Source organism: Genypterus blacodes, unplaced genomic scaffold (assembly GCF_046128005.1).
Source record: "Genypterus blacodes isolate CSIRO-AG114 ecotype Tasmania unplaced genomic scaffold, CSIRO-AGI_Gbla_v1 ptg000019l_1, whole genome shotgun sequence".
NCBI classification, from domain to species: Eukaryota; Metazoa; Chordata; class Actinopteri; order Ophidiiformes; family Ophidiidae; genus Genypterus; species Genypterus blacodes.
The window spans coordinates 3,672,866-3,699,850 of NW_027466832.1; the positions used below are offsets into that span (position 1 = coordinate 3,672,866).

Genomic DNA, 26,985 nt, shown 5'->3' on the forward strand with positions numbered 1-26,985 from the left:
TATGAAAAATATTTCTACAAAATACATTTTAGTTAACCCACTATTTGTGCTTTTCTGAACACTTTAATGTAAAAATGCTCAGAAGTTATCTTTCATTTCACTGCGCACACATTAAGAGCTTCTTTCATTTATGTGCCCAATGATCTAATAATTCAAAAACTGAACAAAAGTACTTGTAAACGAATTATAAGGTCTTTAAATAGCAGTACCCTGGCTCGAACACTTGAAAGCGCCCTTATCCCATGTTGGGCCTTGTGCGCATGCGCTGTGGGATGTAAACAGTTGGTAGGCCGCCGCCGTCTGCGAGCCGTCTGCAGGCGACTGTGTACACGTATTACGGCTACTTGGGCAGGACCATGGAGTCAATGGGAACAAGCTAACTTTACGCTGGCTAGCTCTTATGGAAACCCTGTCAGGGTTATTTGGAAAATATAGTCAACGCACTTTACTAAAGTATTTGAAACCACTTTGTCCTGATAGTAGCGACACTGTTCGTCTTTTGCATGGGATCCAGATGACGTTTGCTGCGGCTTATTAAAAAGCTTCAAGGTAAAGAAGACTGTCTTTTCAGGCTCTGTCTAATTACTGGAGTGAACCCTAACTCGTAATACGACCACAAGCGGTCCTAAAATAACTGCATATGTCCAAGTAAACAATATAGGTTAACTTCTGAACTCTAGAAATTCACGTTAAATGTGGCGTCTTTCGTCGCTTTATTTATATATTTACAATGTTGCTTAGTGCTGAGCTACTAATTGGCTTGTAATGACAGACCCATCATCTTGAACATAAACTGCTATCCGTGTTGGTTACTGTTTAGATGACCGAGAATGGGAGCTATTTAACTATATTGCAGCCCCATCGTTATTTATACTTCAGGGTAATGTCCGAGCTTCGTGGAAGAAAGACACTGTCCTGTCCACTCTGTTGCATTTGATGCTAAGACGCTCTCCATTTCAGCGCTCAACACCGGCCAGCCATAAAAGGAATGCTATGTGTTTTGTTTTTTTCTGATACATAAACCTCGTGTTTACGGCCTGAAAGACGTTATAACGGCTCAAAGTATGATATGGTGAGATGAGACTTGAATGATCAGCGCTGGTCATGCAGCAGCACCAACTCTTAACAGTGTCCAGAGATGGAGTGGACGTTGTACCCAAACTCCATCAGCGTTATGATAGTGAACTGACATCGACTGGCTAAAGAAAACAATGTTTGGTTAGAGGATAGATATGGAGAGGAGTCGAGTTTATGATTGTGTGGGAGTGCAGCTTGTAGTTAACGGTGTGTGTGGTCTTTACTTAGTTTTCCATATTATTTTGATTCACTGAAAGTAGTTATGGAGTACTGATGAATAGAGCTGAGATTGTGATGTGACTGTAGCACTATTGTTATACCTGTAACAAACTTAATTTGAATTAGATAGATAGAATAGTTTGTTTGTTGGCAATATTCATACCCTCTGATCAATATTTCAGCCCTAACATCGTAATTCCACCCGGAAGTGTAGAACTACAGCCATAAGATAAATATAGTGGATTAACAAAATACCAATGAACTCTCATCACATTTATCAATGGTATGCATTCTCTGGCAGTCGTATAATTATGTGTCTGAGAATGACTTGCTTCAAGCTTAGTGGCACTGCTGGTAAACGTAGTGTGTTTTCCTGGTTGTTGTTTCTTTTTTGGCATGCAGGCAAATGTATTGGACTGTACATGCCAGTGTCAGAGGATCATCTGTCAGCATGTTCCAGTTATAACAGGCGTCACATTATTACACAGAGGATCACTCAGGCCCACAAGCCTTATGTCAGAGCTGCAGACTTTGAAGAACAAACAGTGGGAATAAACATGTTGTTGCTATGAATGAAGCTGTGGGTGTGTCTGTGCATGTAAGTGTTTGTGTCGAGTGGCAAACATTTAAGCTACATGAGTGCAGATACAATAAGTAATAAATGAAATATGTACGCTAAAAGGTAGTATGTCACATAGGATATATGAAGGATCTGCATAAAGCCGTCTTTTTTGCTGGTGTATATAGGCTGCATTCCTCTTAAGTGATTAAATATACAGTACTTATGAATAATTGATCCTCCTACCTGCTTGGACTTCCCATGCAAATTAGTATGGTTTCCTGCCCGACTCAATCAGTAGCCACACTCACAATGCAGCCCTATTGTCAATATTAAGGTGATAGAAATATTGTGGCATTTAGATTTGTGTTGCTAAGTCTGGATGGGCCACTGGAAGGACCATTTTCCTGCTCACTGACTGGTGGAGACTTAGCAGAATATTGTTGTTTTTAATTCTTTTTGTATGTAGTTAGCCAAAGTTATTTCAATTCTTGGAGAATTGACTAAGGTTGAAGTAGGCAGAAGGCCAGAACCTTTCATTTCTGATCATCGTGGATCAGAAAGCTTCTCATACGGTGTTAGCCAGTGAATATAGCTCTCATTTTGTGGTTGCATATTGAAGAATATTGTTCTGTAAGACGATCAAAATGCTAATTGCACACTGAGGGAATCCTGGTTTACGTCTGTGTAGGAAGTGAAAAACCTTGCTACCTCATGACGAATATGTTGTTTCAGTCAACCCTGTGTTTCCGAGCCCTCATAGCTCTGGCTGGTTCTCTTAAGATAGTCAGCTTCACCTCTTTCCTGCTGTGCCAACATCTTTCTATTTTGTTCAATTATTGCCTTGTTCAGCCGTTTTTTTTTATTGTTATGTCTAGTCCCTTTTACACCATTGAGATATTTATGTCTGGTGCTGTGCGTGTTAGAAGTGAAGAAATGCTTCTCTTTTCTGTCTTTTTCAGTTCCCCAATCATCTCGATGTTGTTTCCCGGGGGCTTTATCCAGACCTACTTCTGTGTGTTTCATTAGCTATGCATAATACACCTCATGGCCCCTTTCAGTTCATGGCAGACAAAAGCAGAAACTATGCCACTATCCTGAATTTATGGGGAAGCTGTACTTCAGTTGGCTGGGTTTGTAGGAAAGAATCTGCTACGGTCTGCTTAGGGCACCTGTACGTTGGCATTTTTCCCTCTTTCAAGCGTTTTCTGTCTGCTTGAAAAAGGAAGAATAGGCATTTGGCTATTTTCGATCAAGTCAGAACTACTAACAGTTTTGTGCCTTTTATCTGTAATGTTCCTCATCTCTGTCCTCCTGGTCCTTTAATTCAGATCCATCTTTTCTCCCCCTGTTAGTTCTGCATGGCATCCCACATTGGCCCAATTGGTCTTTTTGAAGGAATCTTGTGCCTGTACATTCTCCTGGTGGCTTTCAAATAGACACAATGCCAGCCTGGCTCAGTGTGAAAGAGCTTTTTTCAGTTCGGTTGACATGCAAGTTAGAGATGGCTATATTAGTTTTTTGTATTTTCTGTATGTGCTGTACACGACATCATTTTGACAGCTGTTATACATCTTTGTTATTCTTTCTGATATGTAATGGTTAATTTATTATTAACCATTTAGAACTTTTAGATCTTATTCATTTTTGTAAGTTGTTTCATTGGTCAAAGGGTTTTTCTTTTAACTCTAAAGTTTATATTCAGAGTTATATGTATATGTACTAGAAATCCAAATCTGTAACCTTTGCCTTATTTCTATGTACAGATCATTTTCAGGAAAAAGCTATAGAAGAAAATGATAATGCCGTAGTTTGTTACATGCGTACACTTGTGAATTTCATTTATGGTAGATCTTAATTTAAGATTAATCAAGATCAGCTAATGTTGCTTGTAATTAGTCAACTCTGAAAACAGCTGCAGCGCCCTTAAAAGGATGTACATTGTCTCCTTTATTTCTAATCATTATCCAATTGCAACTAACAATACTTTGTCCATTGGTTGTAATTTCATTAAAGAGGAACGGAGCCCAACATGAACATCCCAAATCTGTTATTTTAAGTATGTAGTTTTAATACTGCTGTGTTTGCAATGCCTCAATTCGATATGCTTGCCAATTTGAGGCAAGCACACACACACACACACACACACACACACACACACACACACACACACACACACACACACACACACACACACACACACACACACACACACACACACACACCCATGAACATTCAGGAATAGGGTGTTGTAATAAAAACAGTGGAGAGCCGCTGCACCAACTTCCTGTTTTTGCTCATTTCAGAATAGACTTAATGCAGTGTTTGGCCAGAGATCCTTCAATTAAATGAGTGTAATCTAATATATTTACGTAATATATTAAAACTTTTATGATACATTTATAATTTGAAGTTCCCAATGTCAAGATGTCAAGTTTGTGACTGATAATATGCTGGGTTCTGTTCACTTTCACTGAAAATTCATACTAAGACTAATGAGAGGAAATGGAAACATTTCCATCAAAGACATCAGCCAAACGTTGTGGTTTCTATCTCCACCGATCTTTATAGACTCCCAGAGAGACGACTCTGAATCTCTTCATTGGAGAGAACAAGATGCACAAATTGATCAGGTCTGCGTTTGGTGTCAGTTGTCAGGCTTCCCGGCTGAGTTGAAAGCAAAGGCGAGACGGATTGTGTTTGTCAGATGTGACGTGAATTCCAGATTGATTCTCTCTCCAGGAGCAGCGGTACACTTCCTTATTTCAGCAGCACTTTGACCCCTCTTGACATTATGATCAGCATATGACTACAAAGGCAGCTCAGAGGAGTTGAATGCGTTGAGAACAGAATGTGTCCCTGGCATTTAAACTCTACCTGTTTTTGTTCTGCCCTCTCGCTGCACACTCGGATTTCCTCTCGGAGTATGAGTGCAGCAGAAAATGCGATGATTTCAGATAATTTGGAGTAGCAGGTAGGAGTTTATGATCCATGGCTTGCTTTCAGTTTTGTAGACTATTACAGAATGTTTGCATAATGAGCGTACTTCTGGTCATTTAAACTGTCATGCTGAAGATTTGTAAATATTGCCGTGGTTGATACTACACCCACGATGAGTCATTTTTGTTTTCGAGGTTACAGTAGCTATTTCATTACGATATTTTTATTATAAACACTTGACACTGATCAGCTCCATAGTGTGTATAGTTTGTACTGTCAATCCAATCCAGCCATTAACACCGGGGATTTCTTTTCCCATCCATCTCATAGTCAGGGATTTTTACTTTTTTACACCAGAAGTATTCTCGAGAGATATTCATCTCTGTCCCTACCCACACCCAGATCCACCAGATACAGAATGTCAACTCTATCTGTATGAAACTTCTAGGATGTTCTGGGACATTTTCATTTTCATTTATAAAGCCATTATACTCTGTTGCCATTGCATAAAAGTGGACTTATGTTTGAGGTAAAGTAAATATTTCATGTTAGGTTTTTGTTGCTGTATCTTGCTGCTAAAGATAAGAGCTGCATTTTTCTTACTTTTGTCCCGTTTGATGTTATTTCCTCCCCGAGCAGCATTCACACCCGTTCCTCTGATGTGATTGTATACTCAGTTGTGCCCCCTTTTCCTTTCTCTACAGGTGGCGACTGACAAGGTTGCAGGTAAGCTGAGTTCTACTCTCTCATGGGTGAAGAACTCGGTGTCGCACACCGTCAGTCAGATGGCTAGCCAAGTGGCCACGCCCACATCTTTGCAGACCACTGCCACCTCCTCTTCTACGTCTCTATCCTCCCCTGCCCTCTCCCCATCCTCACCGGGCCCGCTCAGTCCAGATGACGTTGAGTTGCTTGCCAAGCTTGAGGAGCAGAACAGGTAAGCAAAGTTTCTCAGAAGCTTCAACTTAAAACTTACCAATTATTAAACTTAGCAGTGTGTGTAGACGAATGAATCAAGCTGAGGTATGGTTGTGTTTGAGACGGAGAACCCAGGCCGCCCGCTGTGTGGGAAACATTGTGTCATCCTGCCAGTCAAGCCTTGCCGGTGGCATGTTCCCGATGGAGACACAACCAGATACTAGCTGAGCTGGCTGCAGGTCAGGAGGAGGAGAGAAGGAAGATGCGTAATAATATCAAGACGGAAGGGCCCCGCTTAAACAGATTTGTTCTAGCAGGAGAGAGGTCCAGTGGGACGACAGCTGGCACAGGTATTCTGGCTGACTGGGACATGGGAGTAGGCCTCAAGAAACAATTTAATTTTCCAGAGGAGATTACCACCTCAACTCTCAAACCAGATATAGCTCTATGATCCAGAGCAGCAAAACAAGCAGTGCTTATTGAGCTGACTGTGCCATGGGAGGAGAGGATGAAGGAGGCCCATGAGAGGACGCTCAGGAAGTACCAGGCTCATGAGAGGAAGCTCAGGAAGTCCCAGGCTCTCACCCGCAAAATGCCAACAGGTGGGATGGTGGGCATGGAACGTCCCATTGGCAGTAGGCTGTCAAGGATTCTGCAGTCACTTTGTAGTTTTGTGAAAAATTTTAACAACTTACTAACAACTATGGACAAACAACATAATCCCCTAATATTGACTACAACGTTAAAGCAAGACGTTGTGGGACAATGGTGTCCATCATAACTACAGTCAAAACCAGCCAGTATGCAGTGCGGCGACACTATATAGTGTGCTGAATTTTTATAAAGTTGACCACATTATATACTATTTAGTTAGTAAGAAGCTGTTTGAGTATGTTGGTGAGCATTTGGGACACAGCCAAAGTTCGTCTGCCCCTTGACCTCTGCTTCCACGTCACCAACCCTCCTCTTCTTTCTAAAGTCCGTTCACTGGACGTGTGATTTATCGTTTCTTGTAAGTGTTTACATGACAAGAGCAACAACGCGTTGGCTGAATGTAGGTGGCAAGACTCTGGTATTCTGTTATTCTAGTGTGCGTGTGTGTGAGCGTGCGTGTGTGTGTGTTTTTTTTACAGACACTGTGATGCGTCCCACACTTGCTAACAAGTGTTTGTGTATTTGGTGAGGCCTTTGTACCCTACAGGACAGATAAGAGACCAGAGCATTTGTTCAAAACCATGACATGCGTTGTCCAGCGTTTACGGCTATAATCTGTGAATCAGACGTGGTATCGTTCCCATGAGACATAAGGAGCAAACCATGAGTTTCACTTGGTAAGATTCTTCATATTTTTGAGATTAGCATAAGATTTGCAAACTGAATCTGTACATTTTAACAGCTGGTTGCAGTAGAGTAAGAATGAGGCCTTAATGCTCGTTCATTTAAAAAGAATAGCTTGAACCTTGTTATGTCACTATAGTAAGTACCGCTCAACCAGAACTTATCTCTATTGTTTAAAAAAGTTGTTGTTTTGCTTTTTAAAACGTAACGTCTACAGCTTGACTGCTGGTGAATCATTAGCAGAGCGCCACTCAGCTGCTTTGTGTGTGACCGTCCGATACGCCTAAATGAAATCCATGTAAACGTCTGTGCATGTCGGTGCGTCATGCTTGTGTAATCATGTCTTAGCTTCATGTCAGTGCTGAACATATGTGAAGAAGCTCCATGCAGGTTGGGGCGGTGGAGCCATGTGTTTCTTTCCCTCCCAGATGACCCAAATTCGTCTGTAACCGTAGTCATTGTGGGAGCACGCTCGGCGACGTCACTAGCTCGAGTGGAATCGCCTCAGCATTTTTCCGAGATCAGGTTTCCTGTGCCTTTGTGTGCTTTTCACCAGCGCTTCTGAGCCGCACAGGTTGGGAGTCCCAGTTTTCTTTTCTCTGTGTGTTGATCCTCGCTCAGGTCACCCTGTCGGTAACTCCAGTGACAAACTGATAGCGCAAGGTTAACTTACTCAAAACATTGCACGAGTCCACCGCAACACTGGCTTTACATTACATTACGATCATTTGGCATTTTTATCCAAGGCGACTTACATTACATCTACCACCCTTCGCAGAGGGGGGAGCAATTGAGGGTTCGGTGCCTTGCTCAGGGGCACTTCGGCATGGACTCGGACCGGCAACCCTCCGGTTCCCAAGCGGAAGCTCTAACCACTGAGCTACTGCCTCCCCTGTTCCCTCGCTCAGTTAAAGTTACTGGCTCCCTCAGTTCTTTATTAATTGTATCATTAATATTTGTTTTGAGTGAGTGTTTTGACTGAGTAGGTTGTTGGTGCTGCCCCTGTGATTCTTCAGAATACAACACATTCATTACTGTAAATTAGAGCAAAGCACGTTGCGGGTGCTCTCCCCTAGTTTCCCTAACATCCTCCCCCTGATAATTCACCCCAGCCCTGCCCATTACCCCTCACCCCAGGATCCCCTAACCCTCCTTCCACCCCGCCTGTGCAGAGCGTGGTGGATTGTGTGTTTGCTGTACAAAAGAGTGAAGAGCTGTTTGCTGTATTATATGGTGTGGATGTTACTGCTGACAAACCACAAGGTACTATATAATTGAAAATGTGAAAGTGTCAATGAATGAAAACAACATCCGAGCCAAGCAGAGAGCAAGCAGAGGGGCTGGTTTGGTCCAGCTTTACCCTGCTCTGTGTATAACAATCACTTTAACACACTGTTCCACACAGGATGCAATGTGAACGATGTAGCCTTGTGAAGGAGGACAGTGAGGAATCGGTGTACACAGGGGTTACGATCATTCAGCTCTCTGCCGCTCTCTCTGATGTTGAACATACAGTATATGAAGGTCAACCTAATGTGCTCAGTTACACCACTGAGTTTCTTAGATGCATTTTATTTGTGACAGACTATAACAACTATAACAATAATTTCAGTTATAGACATGTGGGCTGTACTCGTTACTTTATTTCACAACCCATCCAGTGTAGTAAGTGACCTTCTGTAAGTAGCACCTTCCTGTTTCTAATCTAATAGTCTCAGTAAACAATTCCATCAAGCAGCAGTCTGTAGATATTAACAGTAACAGATGGAACCATGCCTGCTGGTTGGAGACTGTTTTTGGTTTATGCTCCATGTGTGTGTGTGCTGGGTGTCTATATGCAGTGAGGGGTCGCAGGGATTTGGAGTCCATTGCTTTTTTGATTGCTAACACGTTGATCCCACATAGTTAAAAGCATCCGGGCATTTCTTTCCAGCTCAGCAGCCAACTGTTGATATCCAGCATAGCTACTTTTTTTTACGTTTATTTTTTCCTTACTTCAACTTCTGCCTGTACACATTTCAATCCCTTTTGTATTTAGGACAATTTCAGGACAGGAACACACAGACCTAACACATTGGTTGGTGCAAGGACATTCACACATAGTCCAAGGATTATGAAGTGGATGGTATCACAGAGAGCCTTTTGAAGGATTCTCTCCTCCTCCTCCTCCCCACCTGCTGCACTCTTGTCCTGACTCCGCAACTCCTTCCTGAATCAAGAAGAGAGGCTCTACAGATGCATGATATTTGTTTACACAGCACTCAGTTAATGGGTTTCTTTCTATATGGAATGAAGATCTCAGCTGAAATGTACATGTAACAGCGGACTGCAACCTCTCAAATGCATTATTAAACGTGTTGTCACGCCTGTACAGAGAAAATGCTAACAAACTCCCGTTGCCCCTGCAGGCTGCTGGAGACGGATTGCAAGTCCCTTCGCTCCATGAACGGCTCCAGACGGAACAGTGGCTCTTCGCTGGTGTCCAGCTCCTCTGCCTCGTCCAACCTCTCCCACCTGGAGGAGGACACCTGGATCCTGTGGGGAAGAATCGTCAACGAGTGGGAGGATGTGCGCAAGAAGAAGGAGAAACAACTGAAGGTGATACTTGTGCACATGACTATCTGAAGTGACATCTGATTTTACTGAGAGCATCTCTGCGTTGAGATGAAGGGAGATCCACTTGGTTGCTCTGCTGCAGGATAGTTTAGTGGCAGTTGTGGTGTGTTTACTCACTTGTTTATTGATATATTTGTGAGTTGGAGAGTGATATTCTACATATTTGCTCTTGTAATACACACTTGAAGATGAGGAAGTTATGCTAAGCTCTCAACTCTCTAATAGCTTTCTATCTGTTTCACTGTTTGTGTGCTCTTGAAGCCGTCTCTGTCTCAGGTGACTCTATAATGCTGTGTGTGGAATTATTTTAGTTCTCGGCGTTTAATGCTGCTTTTAGGTTCATCTTCATTGCGGTCTGATATCCAATTCCTTGCCCTGAAATATATGCAATTACAATAAATCCTTCTACAGTCCAATTATTGAAACGTTGTATAAGAGCAAGGAGGTTTTCAGTTGTTATAATGGATTCAGCCTCTTCTGTTCCTCCCATAGTTGTGTATTTATGACCTTTTCTGGTGGGTGTGTACTGCAGTTGGACTGATATGCAGTGTCATACTGTAAGATAGCATTTACTTGTCATTGCACAATCTAACTGACATCCCCCCCCCGTGTTCCTCTACTAAGAGTCACACAGTGAATGTTTTGATGTTGTACAGGTTTTAGATTTAGATCAGCTTTGAAACATCCAACCAATCTACAGTGAGGGAGAGCCACACAATCCTGCTTACCGGCACCCATGGTTGTGCCCTTTCTGTAAGGTCACAGAGACCTTTGTTAAAGTTCTGCAGAGGAAGTGTGAAGATGGAGTTTCTTGTTCGATGCATCTCGTGTTTATGTTCAGGATTTCACAATTTATCAGCTGCAATTACCTCGAATCAACTCAAGTAGAAAAAAAATGCATGTTATCTATTATTTAGCAGTAGGTGCCGTAACATATTAAACATAACATAACGAAGAAGAAAAGTCATCGATATGGTCAAGGCACTGTCAATGACGGTCACAGTAAGAAAGGGAAAGAAGTCATGGTTGTTTGGAAACATTTCTAAGATGCGAAAAAGATAATGTAGTTGTGTGCGACACTGCAAAAAGCAGCTTCAGTTTCACAATGACACAACCTCGCTGCACCAGCATTAAACACAATGACACTAAAGTTTTGATTGATAGTTGTTGTAGTATGAAATGGTATTGTGATAATACTTATATTAGCCTCACAACACTGTAACCTACATATATTTATCCAATATGTCTGTCCTTTCTCTCCTTCAGTATGAAACAGACACAGATGTTCTCTTACTTAGAGTTTATGGTACATGTACAAATATTGATAACTTAATTAATAGTCAACATGATTGTGTAAATAACTATTAATCAACATATCAAAATTGATAGTGACAGCTGTCGTTTACATAGTGACTCATGACAGGAGGGCCCATTGTAAGGGCAGCGTTTCTGTTTTTGTGGTTCCAGTGTGTGAATAGGGAAGTGTTGTGAAGTATCAGCAAACTGCACTGTTCATGTCTGGGTGTGTTATGATGTTATTTTGTAGAGGCCATAATGACCAGATGAGTGTGGCCGGCAAGAGATGTTGATCATAGCTGCTGGCAAGGAGGAACCTTGATTTTTTTTTTTTTTTTTCTGTCTTTGTCAGCAAATCTGCTCTCTCCGTGCTGCTGATGCACTCAACAGCAACTCTGCCACTCTGTCACTACGGTGCTGTTTTCTTTAGTATCCAATCAAACATGACTGAACTAAGTAGCTATCAGTAAGGGTACTTGAATTTTGGTCAATGTAGTTTGTTGCTGTTTTGCACTAGAGAGCATTTGGAATTCAGTGTTTTCTTTGTGTGGGCATGAATAAAAGCCAAGTCCAAATTCTGTCCAAAACCTGTCAACGGCTCAATACTCACTCTCCTCGTTCTGTATATGAAATATACACTTTAAAAAACATTATAGGAAGCCCCTAAAGCAAAGTTGTCTAACTATTCATCTGTCAAACTATGTGCAAGGTTGATTGGCTTTACTAATTTGAATGTGGGTCTAGGCTAAATATGAACTGCAGATGCTCCGGATTTGAGACATTGAAACCTTTATTCACAGCAACCTCAGACCAGAATGCAATGCACCACCTAACAGGGGAGCTAAGTGAGCCACCTTCTCTGCGTTATCTACACATAAATAGTGTAGGTTTAGGGAAAATCGTGAAAGAAAAGGCAAGAACGTGAAGAAATGACCAGCATTCCAGAAAAGCAGCTGACATTATTTCCCACACTTTATCTCACGTCAAATGCACCAAACTTTGCAGATTGTAATCACTCAGTACAACTTCTTATCATCATTTATTTTCTCTTTAAGAAAAGTGAAGTTAAACAATGGTTGGCTGTGTTCATATTAGTGTGTCTGTCAGTATTAATGGGATTTAAAATGACTTTATTTAGCCTCAGCAAAGATATGAGACGGTCCATTGTTTTAGCACAGGGTTCGGCTTGTAAGAGAGCGCTCCCCTGCTATGTGGGTGGACCTCTGCCCTAGTTGCACCCTGGGCTGACCAGATGCACACAAACACACACACTCATCACAGCTGCAAAGACCAGTGTTCCCTGCCAGCACAGGAAATTGCATAATGAAATTGTATCATCAGCAATATCCAAAAAGATCATAGCAGTCGTTCTTAGCAGGAGAAAAATTGTAACGGTTCTTGAAAAGAAATGGAACACAAAACATAAACATATCTATTCATCATGTGACCAATCCTGGCATCAGTCCTTTTCCTTTCCTCTTACCTTTTCTATTTTCCACATTTTCAAATTAATAATGAAGACCACCAATTGTTTAATCTAATGTACAATGAGACTAACGTACACTTTCTCTTTTCCTATAGGATCTTGTCAGAAAAGGAATTCCTCACCATTTTCGGGCAATAGTGTGGCAGCTGTTGTGCAACGCTCAGAACATGCCCATCAAGGATCAGTACTCGGAACTCCTGAAGATGACCTCGCCCTGTGAGAAGCTTATTCGCAGGGACATAGCGCGCACTTATCCCGAACACGAATTCTTCAAGGAGAAAGACAGCCTGGGGCAGGAAGTGCTCTTCAACGTCATGAAGGTGAACGACCCTCAATCATTCCCTTCAAACTGCAGATTGCGGTACAGCTTAGAGTGTGACACCTGTGTGTATTTCATGCTCTAAACTGCGACTGATCTTAAGCTCCTTCCTGTTCCCCTCAGGCCTATTCATTGGTGGATCGAGAGGTTGGCTACTGTCAAGGAAGTGCTTTCATTGTCGGATTGCTGCTCATGCAGGTAATAAGCCCGCACACACACACACACCCACACCCACACCCACACCCACACCCACACCCACACCCACACACACACACACACACACACACACACACACACACGCGCGCTTGTTTTCCAACTGTTTGCAAAGCTGATTGTCTTACATTTGATTGCATCTTAATCCCTCTAGATGCCAGAAGAGGAAGCTTTCTGTGTGTTTGTGAAGTTGATGCAAGATTATAGATTACGAGAGCTCTTCAAACCCAGTATGGCTGAGCTGGGACTCTGCATGTACCAGTTTGAGTTTATGATCCAGGTAGGTTATATTCCAGATGTGGTGATTAGAGGCCACAACGGGAGAGTCTGACAGCTTGGAAACATGTAATGCAGTAATGATGGAGTAGGCTCAGGTGAACCCCATGCTGTTTGATTTTTTTTGCCCTCGCAGGAGCAACTCCCGGAGCTGCATATGCATTTCCAGGCCCAGAGCTTTCACACCTCCATGTACGCCTCCTCTTGGTTCCTCACCATATTCCTCACCTCCTTCCCTCTGCCTGTGGCCACCAGGATCTTTGACATCTTCATGTGCGAGGTCAGATAAAGCTCAGCTGCATTTTTGTTTACTGTGGCTTTCGCTCAAGAACTGTTTCCTTTGAATGACAATCTCTGTACGTTAAAGACGTACAGAGATTGTCCTGAGAGTGCCAACAGATAAAATGAGGAATAGATGGGGTTCATGCCATGTAAATATAATGCATTAGTGCTAAAATACGAGAAGCCTTCATGTTATTGCGAGTTTAAGCATCGTTTTTATCTGTATTTGATCATAATAGAACACTGAACATAGAGAACCTGTACCCTGTAGCCTTTCATTCCAAAGGTCTGCTCCTCATCCTCACTGGTGATCACTCTCCACAGGGCCTGGAAATCGTTTTCCGTGTGGGACTCGCCATCCTTCAGATGAACCAGCCCGAACTCATACAACTTGACATGGAGGGAATGTTACAGGTATGACACCTTCCCTCAGCTCACATAGCTTTAACCCACATGCCTCTGCAGAGTTGCTCCCACAGACACACCCACTTAATTGATACTTTTGTGCTTCCACCTGTAAATGCTGAGGATTAAAGTGCTTTGGTGGGGGTGAGGAAGGACAGATGAACAAGCATTAAGGCTCATATATCTGAAAGTAGCTGCTTTATGTGTGTTTGGTGCTCATTCTACCTCTTGTTTCTGTTTCTTTGCTGCAGCACTTTCAGAGGGTCATCCCACACCAACTGGACAGTGGGCCAGACAAGGTCATCCAAGCTGCTTACCAAGTGAAATACAATGCCAAGAAGATGAAGAAGTGAGTGTTTTTGAATTTTTTTATTGTTCTGGGTTTGTGCCGTTTGAGAAACCAAAACCAAAACCAAAAAAGAGCAGTCAAAAATCTGTAAAAGTGTTCAAATTTACAACAACAAACTACATATCAAGTTGTATAATATCTTTCCAAAACCTTTGAAATCCTATAAAAGAAATTTGCATCAGATTTCATAACTTTTCCATGTAGGGTTTTTATGACCCAGGCTATTTTACTACCACAGATTTTTTTGGTTTTACTTTTGTCTCGTCATCAGCATCTTTGTGGATTTGATTCTCAGACTGAATGAGGACTTAACTGCTGCGTTTACTTTCTGCATTCCTTACATGACGTGATTTGGTTTTTTTAAGGGAGGTTTTCCAGTTTTCTTCGTACAAACCTTGGGCTGGGATAGGACCTGTTATTGAAGGACTAACACACATCTTCCTATATTTGTGAAATGTTTACAGGTTAGAAAAAGAATACACTACAATCAAAACTAAAGAAATGGAGGAACAAGTGGAGATTAAGGTGCGTTGAAGCAAATCGGTGAGCGATCCGTGTTCAGATCCTCCATAATGCATGTTTCTCTTTGTTTTTGCAGAGGCTGCGAACAGAGAACCGCCTCCTGAAGCAGCGGATAGACACTCTAGAGAAAGTGAGTGAAACTGGGCTGCTGTCAGACGCAACCCTGACGAGAAAATCAATCAATGCTGCTTGTTCATCATATGTACATTAACCCATTCGGCACATGCTCATACATCATTCATCTACCTGATGAGCGATTGGCCTCGCACTAACTGGGCCGTCTCAGTCGAAAGGTCGTCAGGTTACACGCTATCTTCACCCGGTGTGGTTTTTTTTTTTGTATGTAGATACAGAAACAGAAGCCGGATTTGGATCTTACTTTGCATTGTTGCCGTGGCGAATGTCTGTGTGGCTTGAATAACAATTTTCAGGGAACTTTTGGTTCCACTGGACAGTATTAACAAAAAGCAGAGATTGTAACAAGCCCTGTGTGGAGAGTGTGTGAGCGGCTGCTTGATGCTCTTTAAGACGACACAGAGCATGTGAGGTTGCACAGTTTGTATCACTGTGCACCTTGTTGTGTCTCTTTAGACGGTCATTTGCAAATGCTTGTTAAAGACACCATGCATGAGATCCGGCATGGGTAGCGACGGTGTTGAGTATGAAGTATGTGCCTGCAGGGACTCGCGTCTAAACGTGCCTGTTACTTTAAACCGGTTCAAAGCTGCTGCTCTCTTGACTCTGTCCCCGCCTCCTGCATTTTCTGACTGTTCACTAACTGAAACTGGGATAGACGACCTTCACCCCAGCCGTCTGCTCAGCCTAACAAAGCTAGACACTACTATCGTACTGTTGTCATGTCGTAACGCGCTCTTGGCTGAGCTAAACTTCACCTCCACCTCATTTCCACTTTGTCACCTACTCACTTCCACCCTTTTCCACCACATCTGCATGCAATGTTCCTTTTCCAATCCTGAATTTTAAGTTCAGTTGACAATCTCTGACCCATGTAGAGGTCTTTCCCCCGGTGAGAGAACGGACATTGCATTATTTTTCCTTAAACAATCAGTTGTTCTTTTTGTGTGCTACAAACTTCTTTTCTCTGTGTTATTTCTCTCTGCTGTCTCTTGTTGATATTTCTGTTTTGTAGGAAAGTGCTTCCTTGGCAGATAGATTGATTCAGGTATATCTCTTACGTTCTCTTTTCCCCCCTGTCATCTAGATCGCACCTTTCTTCTTCTATAATCTCTGTCTCTCTGTAGCATTGCATGCTTATCATTAGCACAATTTACACAATGATCTCAAATCGAGATAATTGGCCCAAAATTTACTTCTGATTTCCTGAATTCAGGCATTAAAAAAAGCAAATGTTAGCTGAATACAGTATTTGTTTTAAAAATGCATGGAGATAAATTGTGGCATGTCAGACGATGTGACTTACAAATACAAATCATTCTGAGTAAAGCTAAGGAATGATGAGTCAAACTGCTAGAGTTAACAAAAGCATGCACTTAGAACGCCCCAATCCCAGATCTCTTCTTTTTGATATGCCCACCCATTCCACACCCCTTCCAATCCACTTCTTATACCGTGCTCACTCCACTCCTCCTTGGCTGGTTATGTCCCAAGGGACAAGTGACTCGAGCTCAGGAAGCGGAGGAGAACTACCTGGTCAAGCGGGAGCTGGCCACAGTCAAACAGCAGAGCGAGGAGGCCGGTGCTCAGCTGGAGCAGGCCCAGAAAACCATCAGGCAGCTCCAGCAGCCCTATGCGGTAAGAGGGCAACAGTGTCCCCACCTGGCCGATTGCAGGGCCACCGCAGGCAAAGCGATCAGTCAGGACAGAACAAAGCAGTGTGTGACAGGGACGCCCCGGCCGATGTGGCTGGGGCGTCTCCAGATGATGTTTAGTGCAGGAATCTCAAGATGGCTCATTTTTAGATACTGTGATGTTATGTGAAGGAGTCCAGGCTGGGGCAGTAATATCGACACAGTTGTGTGTACTGTTTTTTTTTTTTGCTGGTTCAGTTACTCATACACACCTACTTCCTGTCAACTTCTCTTGTGTTGCAACAGTATTCTTGTACCGCTGATGCAGGCTCGTCTCACCATGGGTTATGCATAATGATCTCTTTTGGCATGCATGAATTCAGATTGAGACATTGAGTCGTACACACACACACACACACACTTCAGCACCCATTTACTGCCCTGTGCATTCTCTGCAATGTACTAATGAATTTCTTAGCAGTTGTCTGGTAGTCCTTTCCGTTTCACACATGGCACCGTGTTCACAGCCAAACCAATCCTCTCCTCACATATTTTTTGACCTAAGCCGCTCTATTATTGATGTTTGATTGAAGATGATAGTGTGCAGACGTGAGCGTGTTTTACATAATGTGCAATCTTGCTTCACAATGAGCAATCATGAATTATTCAATTTGAATGCGGAATGCAAAATGGTTGATGTTGTCTGAAATGCGGGTTCAGTCCTTTTGTATTCATTTATGGGTGTGTGTGTTCTGCTAGAAGAAGAATGAGGAAAGATGGATCTGGAAGTGGATTTTAGTGACTGGAAGTTATAAAAAGTGTGCTGTGGTCTAAACATCTGGGTTGAATATTTTCTCCTTCGTTGAATGCTGCCATGAAGTCACAGTGTACACGTCTCTGTGTGTCTCTGCTTCACTCTGTCATGTCTTGTTGGTTATAGAAGGGAAGTCCTCGGTACACTGAGGAGTCCATCCTGCAGCTGGAGAGAGAGCTCGTGCAGGCCAGGCTAAAAGAGGCGGAGTCACAGTGTGCACTCAAGGAGATGCAAGACAAAATCCTGGATATGGAAAAGGTTTGTTGCCTCAGACTCACTCTGCTGTCTGACTATAAGGGTCAAGAACCACATAAATATATATACACAAGACATCAACACACTGTATATGCTTGTTTATGCATTACTCCATACACAAACATACACATACAGACACACACTGACCTGAACAGCAGTTGCTAGGAAATCATAATCGGTCGCAGGCTTGACAGGCACAATTCTGTGGCCTTATGTAAAGTCCTGTAGATGTATTAGCTCATACACACAACGCTGTTTGTGTAGCTTCATCTTGTGATGTTTCTTCTGCCTCTTCTAATACAACAGACGCCTGTTTGCCTCGGTGTCACAGTTTGCTAAAATCCAGTTATATTGTCTTGTTAAAAAAAAACAATCTAGTTTGTTTTGTGAAAGAAGACAATGTCAAAAAGTGTAATTTGTCTATTAAGATTAAGATTAAGATTAAGATTGATTAAGATTGAGAATTGAAATGTATCTTGCACCCCCTCATATCACACACACACAAACACATGCATCACAGATGGGGTGCAGGGCAGCCATTATACGGCGCCCGTGGAGCAGTGTTAGGGGTTGGGTGCCTTGCTCAAGGGCACCTCGGCAGTGCCCTGGAGGCAAACTGGCAACTCTCCAGCTGTCAGTCCACTTTCTTGGTCCGTACGGGACTCGAACCGGCGACCCTCCGGTTCCCAAGCTGAATCCCCTATGGACTGAGCCACTGCCGCCCCATGCTCTCTATCATCATGTTCCATACGTGTAAATACATTTATAGCTCAATGCTGCACAGTTTTGAGGGATAATTACAGAACAAAGCTTCAGGTATTATGTTTTTCCAAATGCTTTCTGAATTTAAATGTATTGTGTTGTCTGTGTCCAAGTTAAACGGTTCTACGAGTTTGATTACCGTTTCAAAATGGCGATAGGGGCATCCAATGTGTATCTAGTGTCTGTTGACATATATCAGTGGGTCGGAATTGAGTGAGGGATGTGTGTGTTTGAACTTTTTCACTCCCACCAGAGAAACACATCGCTCCCAGATGACACCAATGTGGCGCGACTTCAAGAAGAACTGATCGGGGTGAAGCTCAGAGAGGCCGAGGCTCTGACCGGCCTGAAAGAGCTGAGACAGCAGGTCAGAGATCTGGAAGATCACTGGCAGGTGAGAACCGGTAACTCACATTCCAGGGCAGTTGCAGAAAATGACTGAAAATATCACATTGAAAGAAAAAAGGTTTATTGTTCAAGACAGAGGTTGGAAAGGCCCAGAAGATGAGTATTTAGACGTCATGTTGTTAAGATTTACATAGTTTAAAATGCAAATATCTGTGAGCCAAGGAACATGAACATACAGTATTGTCAAGATACTAGATATGGTCATATTTTGGTGTTATTACTAAATGTATCTGTCCCATAGCGTCACCTGGCACGTACTTCTGGTCGCTGGAAAGACACTCCTAAGAAGAATGCCCTGTCTGAGCTCCAGGATGAACTAATGACTGTGAGGCTGCGTGAAGCCGAGGCCCAGGCTGAGCTCAGAGAGACCAGGCAGAGGATGCTGGAGCTCGAGACACAGGTCAGATGTCTTCCAAGAGCATTTTTAAGGAATTGAATGTGTACATGCACTCATAAACCAACACTTAAGACTGAGTGCATGTGCTTGGATGTTCCTTTCTTTACATATTAGATTAGGAGATACAACTTCATTGTCATTGTACATCCAAGAGGAGCAGCTTGGCTTCACATTCGATTGGTTATTTTTATGCCCAGATCCTATTTTACTATTTGAAGACACCAGAGGTCAAAATGAATACCTGTAGGTGATCAGTGTGTTTGTGTCTTCCATGAGCGGTTAGTGAGCACTCATTCCACAATCCCAAGTTAGGATGATTGATCTCTGCATGAGTTGAGGTTTAAAGTTATTAACATCATGAACTTTTAAACTCATAAAATCCTTTTGGACCCAGAGAAGTGAATTTTCCTAGCTGCATTGTCACAAGGTAGCCTACAGGGGGCAGCAGTCACCTAAACATCTCAGAATCACGAGTGTGAAGCAGTGCAGGCAGTACAGCACGGCAGAACACAGGTTTAAAAGGTTCAAATAATAATGAAAGAAAACTCAACATATAATCTCTGTCCTCACACAGAATCAGATCCACGGTAACCACCTGAGACGGGCGGAGCAGGAGGGCCGATGTCTCCAAGACCGCGTGCAGACACTGACCGCACTAAATAAAGATCTGCATATGCAACTACAAGAGATCAAGCGGAGGCAGGCTGAGATTGAGTGCAAGGTACAGCAACACTTGACTCTGATGCAGTGAGCACAACAGCAGTCTGTCATGATACAACCCGGCCTTTTTTTTTTACTTAACTCAAACTTTTCTACTCAAAAGTTGAAGCCTGGATAGAATATTATACATTTGCTTTGAAAGGACAACAGAGTTAAATGTTTTTGTTGGGTTTTTGATGCTGATTCTGTAATATAACTTTGAATAATGTGTGGTCACTCAATTTCTAGTTTGTGCTGATGGTTGTCCCCCTGTTGTTTTCTCTTAAAGTGGTTCTATAGTGCAGTAACACTCTTATCTCTTAGGTATTTTCCCCATCCAACAACCACACACACACACACACAAACTGCTCAGTTGGTTTCCAATCTGCAGCAGAACTCCCCAGGGGTTTTGGGCAAAAGTTACTGTTGAAACTGTTGTATCTTTACTTTCTTTTGTTGTCGCCAAGGAATTCTCATCTTGGTTGTTTGTTTTTGCAGAGTAAAGAGGAGGTGATGGCTGTGAGGCTGCGGGAAGCTGACAACATTGCTGCTATGGCTGAACTCCAGCAACAGATCTCCGAGCTTGAGATCCAGGTACAGTCCAATACTCAATACTCTGTTTGCGTTAGGTCCTACTGCGCCCCCTGCACACCGTTAAATAGGAGTGTACGTAGGGAAAAGACATTCTAATGGAGGCATTATACAGAAAATAGAAAAATGACACTGTCCTCAAATCAGGTTCATTTGTATAGTTCAATGTCCATACAAACATGACACACACACACAGTATTAAACCAGGCCTGTAGCAGTAAAGTTTCTCTAATCCTGGCCCAGTCCAAGCTCTCAAGCAAGACGAGGAAAAATACCCTCATAGTATGATCATGTAAGGGAAACTCCAAAGAGAGAAAACAAATACTGCATGTAACAGTGTAAGGGAAATGCACTGCAAAACTACATGTGCAACAATGGAGTAAATCTAAAATTAGAAGCATGACAACAGTTTGAGAGATATTCTAGTGAAGTCTGTTATAAACACTCCACTTGTTCCTCATGTTCCAAGCACTGGATGGAAAGATATATTGCAGATAGGTTGTGTGATCTAAAATTAGTGAAATATGATTTATTAGTGTGTGTAGATGTTGACAGTTAACCAAAGCAGCACCTACATACCAGAGGTCACTTCAGGACTGATTGTGTCCCGGTTCTAATTCCAACATATCTGAATACATATCTTTCCTTATTCAGTAAAGATATGTATGTATTATACACTGAATTTACAGACCAGCAGTTAGCGAGTGTTGTATGCAACTTAAAGATCTGTCCACTGTGGTGTGTGTGTATGTGTGTGTGAAGATCAGCTTTAAAGGACCTGATTTTAGAAGTGTGCTTGAATCACATCCTTTAGTTTCCACATTTAGCACAGTTGGTTGCCTCAACAAGCGAGGGTAAAGAAACATGCTATTTATCCCCAAACAAATGTATCACCACAAACAACAAGGGTGACCAAAACAAATAGAGGCAGAGAGCCACGCCACAAAGGCTCCACCACAAAAGCTTCACAACCATGGCTGGAAGGCCACAACATAGGAAACCACTGCAGTCCACTGCTTCAAAGGTTCTATTTATGTGATCAGTCAAGCCTGGCTGTGTCTAGTCTAACTGAACCCAATAAAGGGTTCCATTTAGTGAATCAGTTGATCCAGCGACTAACTTCCAGCACTTGGTATGGAATAACTTGCGTGCTTCAGTAAATGAAACGATCATTTAAAAACTGTATTTTTATTTTTCTCAGGCTGTACATTAAATTTAGTTTTTTGAAATACGCAACATTAGAAGAAACTGGGAAGTGCTTTTTCATAAAGCTGTATTTGACTTGGATGAAGATCCGACCTCATCTTACCTGGAATAAGTGCCGAAAATTCAAAGATTTTAGTTTTTAATTTTTCTGCGAATGAGTCAAGTCTTACAATGATGTTCATGTCACAGATGAGTCAGTGTCTGCTGCCATGTGGTTTGGAATTGAACCCACGTCTTATTCATACCAATAATGGATGAAGACTGATTTGTGTTCATTTCATCTCCATACTAAATCCACATGAGTGTTTACCTCTGGAGAGGAATAATCTCATTCATAAAGTGATTTCTGTCCATAAAGACTCTCAGGATCACAGCCCTGTTTACGGACACACCGTGTAGCGAGCAGCCGCCTACACACATGTTCAGAGGAAACGGTGTTACCTTTTGCCTAAATATCTGACAGGCTTAAATCGACTGTGTGTAGCTTGATGGAAAGCAGACTGTCTGACTTTTCTGTGTGTGTGTGTGTGTGTGCGTGCGTGTGTGTGTGTGCGTGCGTGTGTGTGTGTGTGTGCATGGTGATATTAATGGCAGTTTATCAGTTTATCGATCATAGCAATTGGTTGAAAGCTACAAAACATGATTTGATGAGTTTGCTGTTGCGTGTGCTGCTGAGCTGAAGGTGTTCCCCTCACTCTTTAGCTGCTGGCCCTGGGTTATTTATAAGTGAAACATGTTGAAAAACCTCCTCCTCCTCCTCCTCCTCCTCTTCCCCTTCACAGCAACACACAATCACACAGTGCGGTCTGGGGTTTTGTTTCTAGGTGATAGAGCATAAACATGCAACACCAAACGTTTACCACTGCCGCCCCCATACTTCTGTGAATCTGCGACTCGAACGCTCAGATATGTGGATAACATGCACGTACTTCACAATTAGGTTTTCCACGAGTGAAAGGACACTGTTTAGAAAATGTCTTGTGGTTTTTCAGACAGGTATAGGACGTGATAACCTGCTCATGCATGGAAAAAGTGGCCTGTCTGCAGTGAAATCAGTGTGCCTCTTGGTTGGTCTGTGGTTTGGTTACCTGCTGTCTAAGTGGATCGACCCAGCGCTTCAGACAAGAACAGTTTAGCTGTAGAGGAAAAATCAGTTAAACGCCTGGTGGTTACAGGTTAGCACGTGAGAGGTGATGATGTTTTTCATGTTAGCTTCGACCCTATGAGCACATAAACAGAATATAGACTACTGTTGTTTACTGATAGAATCCATTATTGATTGTTGGGTGATGGGAGACGTTACCATTGAAACCTATTTTCGAGCGAGCGTTATGTGTAGGACTCTCACACCGACACACACTTCAAAATAGCAGCGTGTATGGCTTCAGGGTCTGCGTGAAGATGAGAAACCACTTCCTAGCAGTGACTCTACCAAAGGTGACATGCATGGTTAAGTTGAGGTTTTTAATGACACACTCAGAGATTTGTATGTATTGGTTCAGCGTGTCACACAGTGATCACTATCCTATTAAAAACATGCTAGTATGTGGCCTTTAACATGATGCTTATGTCATCAACAAAGACGATCAATCAGTCAATAAGGAAATTTTGTCTAGTAAAGTATACTAGAGAATACTATTATACTTTACTCTCTCCAACTACATTATACTATACACCAACTACTATACATTATGATTTAAACTACACTTCACTACACTGTACCCCTCCAACTGAATAATTGTAATTAAATATGATTTCAGTTATTAGGGTTAGGGTTGTGGGAGTCCTTCTTGCTTCAAAATGGGCTTTGTCCTTTCTGCAGCCATGGCAGTCCATAGAATTTGTTAAGCGACAGCAAAATGGAACATCTTCACATCAGAGTAGGTTTGCTCAGATTTACATTGAGATGGTATCAGTTGGTGAACTCAAAATTAGTAGTACTTCCTCTATTATTGTGCGGTTGGATTGAAATGAAGGACGGCACCTTTTGAGGGAGTTGAGGGTGGAGGACCACCTGGTGATTCACACAGATGAGCATCAGGAAGTCTTATTAACGGCCTGGCCCTTGTCGTTGTAGTGTTTTGGTGGAAGCAACCATCCGACAAAATAACAGATTGTTGGACAACCTCACTTGTTTCAGTTGTGAGAATAGTTCTATTGAGATCTTAAGGCATTTAAGGCCACCCCACCACAGGAATCAGAAACCCTCATCTGTTCTGGGGGTGTTGGTCAGCCAGAGAAGGAAATGTCACCACTTTACCTCAACACGTCGTCTATTCTCTCTGCACACATCTGCCTTCATCTCCTGTACAGGGCACACTGCAGTCTGTGGTTTGCTTGAATTTCCCTGCACCGACTTGACTGGTGTGTAGCAGGCACACTTGAGGGTGTGATCTGAGGTTGATGTGTTTGTCTCCCCGAGCCTGCAGATGTCCTTGCTGAGGAAGGTAAACATCACGTTTTTACTGTTGAAGCTAACGCAGCCTCGTCCCCAAGGGCTTCGGGAGGAAATCAAGCACAAATGACACTATCTTGTGTTTTCCCCTGGCACATGTCAGTTTGGTCTGCAGCCACACTGGAACACTTTTCTCTTATGTGTATTTGCTCACCAACAGCAATGCAGTTTACACAAAGGCTGGTTGTATGACTTTTAAGTATTGTTACCCTTCCACTTTTTTCAAAACAGGTTTCTATACTTGTGGTAGTTCGTCTCACTCTTGTTGACACAAACAGGTTCTTTCCTCTCTTTTTCATTAGATACTGGACTTAGCACTAGCAACTTCATTTCTGTTGTAGACTCAAACCAACACTTGCACGTGTTTTTAACGACGTGTGACTGATTGTGACTGCATGATGCTGTAGTGTGCAGGCGTGTTTAATGAAGTGTCTGTGGATGATAAAGGATCTTTTACTTTCAACAATTTCCAGACTGAATGGTGCTTTATTAGTGTACACTGTCAGGGAGCAGCATGTCTGTGTGAGGAATATAGAGCTGAATCATTTTTACTACCAACTCCACGACTCTCACATCTGTTTGATTTGCAGGAAATGTTCCAAATACACAATCAGACATTTGATCATATATTTGGTATCGAATGTAGGTGTCGAATGAACTCGGTACGTCTCCTCCTCCTGTGTCATTTAGCTCCAGAACGCTTGACCTTTAATATACTGGCGTTCCATTTGTCTCCATTAGAAAGAAGAAGGAAAGGTCCAAGGTCAACTGAACCACACAGACTCCAGTCAGTACATCCGAGAGTTGAAAGACCAGATAGGAGAGCTAAAACACGAGGTGAGTCCAGCCGTCTGAAGAACTTAAACACATTAAATAGACCTGTTCCTGGTTTTATCTATTAAAATATGCAGATAGTTCCTAAACCTGTGTCTTTTAAAAAGCTTTGGTCAGTACTTCAACCTTTCTATGCACTTATTCTTTTCTCCTTGAAGTGGCTCAGATTTTGCTGTTGACGTCTCTTTGATTTAGTGTTATTGCTCTTTCAGGATTTCACTTTACCTCAGATAGAGATTAAGAAGTGTTAACTACACCCTGAGACTTCCTGTGTGCAGCTGGAAACACGCACAGCCCCTGCAGATAGACTTTGAAAAGACATAACCTGCTTACAAGAGCAGACAGCTGCGTGTTCAAGTCCTGACAGTCTTTTCTATCGTCAAATGAAGAACACATGCTTTTATTTCTTTATCAAGCATTATTTAAGCAGTTTTGTCATATATGGTGAGATCTATGGTAACAGATTTAACCACTGACTCGCCCTCATTCTGCCAGATTACATCCAGCAAGTATTCAAGTATTAAGTCGTAGATTGATTGATTCATAACAGCACAGCAGTGTATTACGCCGTGAAGTTTCCTCAAATTCTCTCCTAAACTAAACAACTGTTGATGACAAAGACTTGGTGAACAGTGGGTTACACACAGCTGCACTTAACCTCTTCCATTCTTGTCTGAAGGCAGTACAGAAATAGTGTAGGCTTGGGGGTCAGACAGGGGATGTTCAGCCCACTGTCTCACACCAACACAATCTGAACTAAAACAGCATCAATGATCTGGAAAGGATGACGAAAGCCATTCAGATAGCAGCCTGCAGGTTAGATGGAAGTGTTCTCTGTTTATATTCAGGTCCAGCTGAGCACACAGGCCTGTATTGTGTCATTCATCTGAGCCTCATACTGACGTGTTTTGCTCTAAACTGGCCTCTGAATGCCTCTTTCTCTACATGTCTGTCTGTTGCGTGGCAGGCTGACTCAGGTGAGTTGTGTCATGTGACCTCAGTGGTTCTGACCTGGTGTTAACCCACAGCCACGTCTTCCTCTCACTGTGCCTGGCAGCTTAAATCAGACTCTATTAGCTGTGCTGTTCCAGGAGTTGTTGTGGTTCCTATTGCCTGCTTGTTGGTTGTGATTCATATCACTCTGTCTGCAGGTTTCACCTTTCACTTTAAAGCTTGTGCATGTCGTGCCCCTCAATGTTCTCCCTCAAAAGCAAAAATAGTAAATGTGTCTTTCTTCTAAACGGTCTTGGCGCTTCCCCTCATATCCATCCTGCTCACTTTCAGATTCGCTGCTTAAAAGGCCGGAGGGGCTTGGCCAGTCAGTCCACTTTTGATGGGATCCACATCGTGAATCACTATGTGGAAGATGACGAGTCTTACCAGTCTTCAGATGAAGACGGAATCAAGGACTCCAACCTCTCTGACTCTGAGCGAATGAGCTTAAGCAGCCGTATCAGACTGCACCCCAAACTCGAGGACGTCGACAGCGACGGCGAGGACGACGGGGAGGCCCTGCGGCTCACGGTGCCCTCAAGCAGCAGCAGCAGCCACAAGTCCACCACTGTGTGATGGGGAATGCACCGGCTGCCAGGGCGGAAGCGGAGGCGGAGGCGGAGGTGAAGCCTGAGGCGGAGGCTGTCCAACCTGGCTAATGGGGATTTCAGAAAAGGAGTTCTGAAATGACAAAATCATCCAGTTTATCATTTCATATCCTGAGAATCACACTTTAAAGAGCTTTTTAACTCCGTTAGTAGTCGTTTGTCCTCTTTGAGCGGGGCACATACCTGTTGGAGTACCAAGCATCACTCTGAGCCCCGGAGGAGGAGGAGAGGACCGGCACGTCTAAGGTTGTGGAGCTCCTCACACTCGGCCGGGCAGAGAGACAGACTGGAGAGGGGGGAGAGTTGGGGGGGGGGGGGGGATGGGGGTGCACATCTGAGCGAAAACCACTCTGCTTAATCCACTCCACCAAGGTACAAC

At 42.8% G+C, this 26,985-nt stretch overlaps 1 protein-coding gene across 6 annotated transcripts; it reads left to right on the top strand.

The window, feature by feature from the left end:
* The first annotated feature begins 297 nt into the window (after positions 1-297).
* Positions 298-26,908, top strand: evi5b (ecotropic viral integration site 5b). 6 transcript variants are annotated; one of them, XM_076141502.1, is made up of 20 exons: positions 299-549; positions 5,500-5,732; positions 9,460-9,649; positions 12,545-12,769; positions 12,892-12,966; positions 13,136-13,261; positions 13,394-13,537; positions 13,864-13,953; positions 14,196-14,293; positions 14,758-14,818; positions 14,892-14,945; positions 15,966-15,998; positions 16,445-16,588; positions 17,525-17,656; positions 18,669-18,809; positions 19,065-19,223; positions 19,795-19,941; positions 20,418-20,513; positions 24,913-25,008; positions 26,290-26,908. In XM_076141502.1, the coding sequence occupies exons 2-20, from the start codon at positions 5,581-5,583 to the stop codon at positions 26,572-26,574; spliced, it is 2,448 nt and encodes an 815-aa protein (XP_075997617.1). In that variant the 5' UTR covers positions 299-549; positions 5,500-5,580; the 3' UTR covers positions 26,575-26,908. The 6 variants fall into 6 exon arrangements, with proteins under 6 accessions (XP_075997619.1, XP_075997617.1, XP_075997622.1 ...); XM_076141503.1 differs by lacking the exon at positions 299-549 and adding an exon at positions 4,651-4,829; XM_076141504.1 differs by lacking the exon at positions 15,966-15,998 and having other exon boundaries at positions 298-549.
* The last annotated feature ends 77 nt before the right edge of the window (positions 26,909-26,985 follow it).

Bases quoted from the DNA above. Each gene is read 5' to 3' on its own strand.
- evi5b (XM_076141502.1), top strand. From the start codon at position 5,581: ATGGCTAGCCAAGTGGCCACGCCCACATCTTTGCAGACCACTGCCACC. The intron at 16,589-17,524 runs GTAAGAGGGCAA...TGTTGGTTATAG, and splicing joins AGCTCCAGCAGCCCTATGCG to AAGGGAAGTCCTCGGTACAC. The intron at 20,514-24,912 runs GTACAGTCCAAT...TGTCTCCATTAG, and splicing joins TCTCCGAGCTTGAGATCCAG to AAAGAAGAAGGAAAGGTCCA.